This window comes from Prosopis cineraria, unplaced genomic scaffold, assembly GCF_029017545.1.
Source record: "Prosopis cineraria cultivar Desert tree isolate PC_DT_omini unplaced genomic scaffold, ASM2901754v1 PC2, whole genome shotgun sequence".
Lineage (NCBI taxonomy): Eukaryota > Viridiplantae > Streptophyta > Magnoliopsida > Fabales > Fabaceae > Prosopis > Prosopis cineraria.
In genome coordinates this window covers 24,106,803-24,110,344 of record NW_026555333.1, presented here as the reverse complement: position 1 = coordinate 24,110,344, position 3,542 = coordinate 24,106,803, and the positions used below count along the sequence as shown (strand labels likewise).

The 3,542-nt window shown below is 30.2% G+C and overlaps 1 protein-coding gene across 1 annotated transcript; it reads right to left on the bottom strand.

Moving 5' to 3' along the window:
* Positions 1–843: 843 nt before the first annotated feature.
* LOC129302662 (protein RESTRICTED TEV MOVEMENT 3-like) lies at positions 844–2,140 on the bottom strand. The gene is made up of 3 exons (XM_054941567.1): positions 2,016–2,140; positions 1,725–1,882; positions 844–1,560 (listed from the first exon to the last, which is right to left on the bottom strand). The coding sequence occupies exons 1-3, from the start codon at positions 2,138–2,140 to the stop codon at positions 893–895; spliced, it is 951 nt and encodes a 316-aa protein (XP_054797542.1). The 3' UTR covers positions 844–892.
* Positions 2,141–3,542: the final 1,402 nt, after the last annotated feature.

Here is a 3,542-nt window from a genome sequence, read left to right as displayed (position 1 = left end):
GGAGAAGAAGAAGAAGAAGAATGTGGCTGTGGCAAATGAAAAAGGAATTGAGGAGGAGGAGGAGGAAGAGGAGTGAAGAAAAAAGTAGGACCCATATACATTTATTATTTTTATTTTATTTTCTAGAAAAAAGGATGTTGATACCTTAATTGTATGCCAAGGAAACTTTGTAAATGTCTTTCTTCTATGGAATAACATTGTACCATTTTGTAAAATATAGGGACCATTTTGTGCTTTTAAATATTTAAAGATATTAATTAAGTCTTTCTAAAAATAATTGGGATATATTTATACTTTAGTCTTTGTTACTTTAATTTGGTAAGGGCATCATCAAATCTAAAATCAAATCAAAAAATATATAGATTTTATTATAAATGAAAAATAAAATAAATATAATATATTTAACTTGAGATCAACATATATAGCTGGAAAAATTCTTGGAAAAGAGAAGAGAACTAAAGAGAGGAAAAACAAATGGGAGAATCACATTAAAGGACTTGGTAAGAATGATTTTAACAACAATTCATTTTGTATTGATCATTATTTGTGAACATTTTTCTTGACAAGTCCTTAAATGTGATTCTCCTAAAATAAAACTACAAGAAAATACTTTTAAAATGTTAATTAATATATGCTTTTTTATATGCATAACCTTACATTGTTTTTTTTTCTTCTCTTCATTTCTTTTTTCTTTATTTTTTTCTCTACTTTGCATTTCAATACTTGGATCAACTCAACACCAATACATATTCTTTTTCTTATTGACCAACACATATTCTAAACTTTTCATTTTTAAGATATGCAACATTTTTTATTGAATTTTTTTATGGTATTTCACAGCGCATAATGCATATATATCTAGGATTCTTTTATGGAATTATCATGTATAGGCCTAGGGTTGTCTATATCTAATATTTTCTTCCAAATCCTTCTCTTCAAAGTCATCTTCTGCATTTACTAATTCTCTTCTTGTCATCTCAATGCTTTGTTCTGTGCTTGCCAGCTTTTCCTTGATCTTGTTCATTTTTGTTTCCAAAACCCTCAAGTCTTGCTTCAACATGTTCACTTTTTCTACCTTCTCAGCATATCCTCTCATATTTAAAGCAGATTTTACAAGAGGCTCTAGCCACCTCAAGTCTAATCTACTCATCTCAAGTTCCTCCCACAAATGCTGAAGCTCCTTACACGCCTTCTCATTCATATCCTTCCACTTCTTGTTCTTCAAGAATTGTAAAACTCGACCCAATGCAGTAAATGCCCACTCAACAAACTTACGACTTTTCTTTTGCTTACAATCCATCAATGAAGGATGCCATAAACAAGCCTCCTCTAGCAATGGAACCAATTCTTTCTCTATTAGTCCTAAATCCTTGAACTCAGCTGTAGCATCATCCTTTGGGACCAATGCTCGAGTGCCTATAGGGCTTACTTTAGACAATTCAACTTCAACAATGCATTTATCATTCAAAATATAGCCATTAGATGGGTCCTGAAGCCTAGTCAATTCCACATAATATAGAAAACTCCAATGACAAGAATTATTGAACTTGTCTTTTATATCTGCATTAAAGGAACATCAATGAAAGAATAAGATTATAATTCATCCCATTCCAATTTAAAATTATAGTACACTTGTAATAATGATACCTTCACTGTATAATATTTATTCACACTACTGCCAAATAGAAGAAGAATAAACAATGTCAAGGAGCACAGATTCAAACCTCTTTTTTCAGATCTCTCATTGTAAACTTGATTGACCATAGTGAAAGTACAGACTGCATATATACTCCAACCTTGAGGCAAACTCGAAACATCAGCTACATGCAAAATTATAACCAAGTACTTCCCATCTTGTATTCCTTTGTACAACTGAATATTCCTATAAAAAAAATACACACACATGATGAATGAAAATAGATAAAGAAATAAGTGAGGAATTGTATTTATAGAATAAGAGATTTTGATGAAAGTAAGATATGAAAAATATGTGTTTATGATAGATTTCATTCTACCAAGCATAACCGCCGATTATGAAATCCTCAGAAATGTGTGCAGTATTGGTCTTCAATGAACTAAAGTTGCTGATAGTCCATGCTATTTTCTTGTATGTTATATCCTTAGGCTCCTGAATCTTCATTATATAATCAACTTATGATTGATTCCTGCATATAATAAAAATCAAAAGCTCTTCAATTGACATAATAGAATACCAAAAAATAGTTTCATACTTTATTATCACAAATTGGAATTCATTCACACAAGCCAAAGGGTGAATAGGAATTAAAACCAACATGTCAAGGCTAGCAATGAATATGGCAAAACAAAATGTGTTAAAAGTTAGAGGAAGAGGAAATATAAAAGGATTATAATAGAAAAGGAAACAAAGCATGAGAAACAAGAAGATGGATGTTCCTTTCTTATTGCATACAAGGAAGAGATTCCAAGATGCATGTCATTATTCTTGAGACTTAAAATTTTCAAATGCAGAATAGGTACTAAGTAATTCTTTACCAATGCCAATGTTGTCCATTGACTTATATAACCTAAGATTCCATACTAGCATAAACCACCAAATAAAGTCTACACCGAACCAAATTGTTTTTCACAACAACAAAAGTAATATTTTTCTATAGAAAACAATATACTATCTCAAATATAATTTCAAAGGCAATTTTCTTTTAGGAATATGAATCAATTCTAAATTTACAACTCACATGCACATACCAATATAGGGTTTGAGCTTTAGACCTTAAGCTTGAAGGGAGATAGCCTTGTCAGTGAGGCAATTGTAATTACAAATATTTTTACTATCATTTTCCTAATAGTCATGCTTAAGCCAATATTAATTGGATTAAGTTTTTTTAAATTGAATTCTTTATATTCATAGGTTTGAAGAAAAAATGATAGCAAACATCAGCATCATTTGTTTTGAAACTAAAATTACAATTTTAAATTAATTATGATTTTTCATTTTTATTTAAATACATTAAATGTATTTACTTTTTTTTTTGTTTTTTTGGTGAATGTGAATAGTTGAATTGATCAAGTTTTTCTTATAAATGAGCTCAGCATCTAAATCCATTTTCTATATAAACTATCCATGTTTTGGTGCATTGAAATTATCATAAATCAAACTATTTATGACTGATGAAAAACATGACTAGTTATAATTTTTTATGTTGTCTTGTTCATCTCTATCACTAAAACCACCAAGTTTTGCTTCAACCTTTTCATTGTCCCTACCTTCTCACATATCCTTTCATATTTAAAGCAAATTTAACAAGAGGCTCCAGCCACCTCAAGTCTAATCTACTCATCTCAAGTTCCTCCTACAAATGCTAAAGCTCTTCACATGCCTTCTCATTCATATCCTTCCACTTCTTGTTCTTCAAGAATTGCAGAACTTGATTCAATACAGTAAGAATCCACTCAATAAACTTATGACTTCTCTTCTGCTTATAGTCCATTAATAAAGGATGCCATAAACAAGCCTCCTCTAGCAGTAGAACCATTGCTTTCTTTATTAGCTCCAAATCATT

Coding starts and splice junctions, on each gene's coding strand:
- LOC129302662 (XM_054941567.1), bottom strand. CDS start 2,140: ATGAAGATTCAGGAGCCTAAGGATATAACATACAAGAAAATAGCATGG. Junction 1,883..2,015: donor ATAATCGGCGGTTATGCTTG/GTAGAATGAAAT, acceptor TTTTTTTTATAG/GAATATTCAGTTGTACAAAG. Junction 1,561..1,724: donor TGAGAGATCTGAAAAAAGAG/GTTTGAATCTGT, acceptor CCTTTAATGCAG/ATATAAAAGACAAGTTCAAT.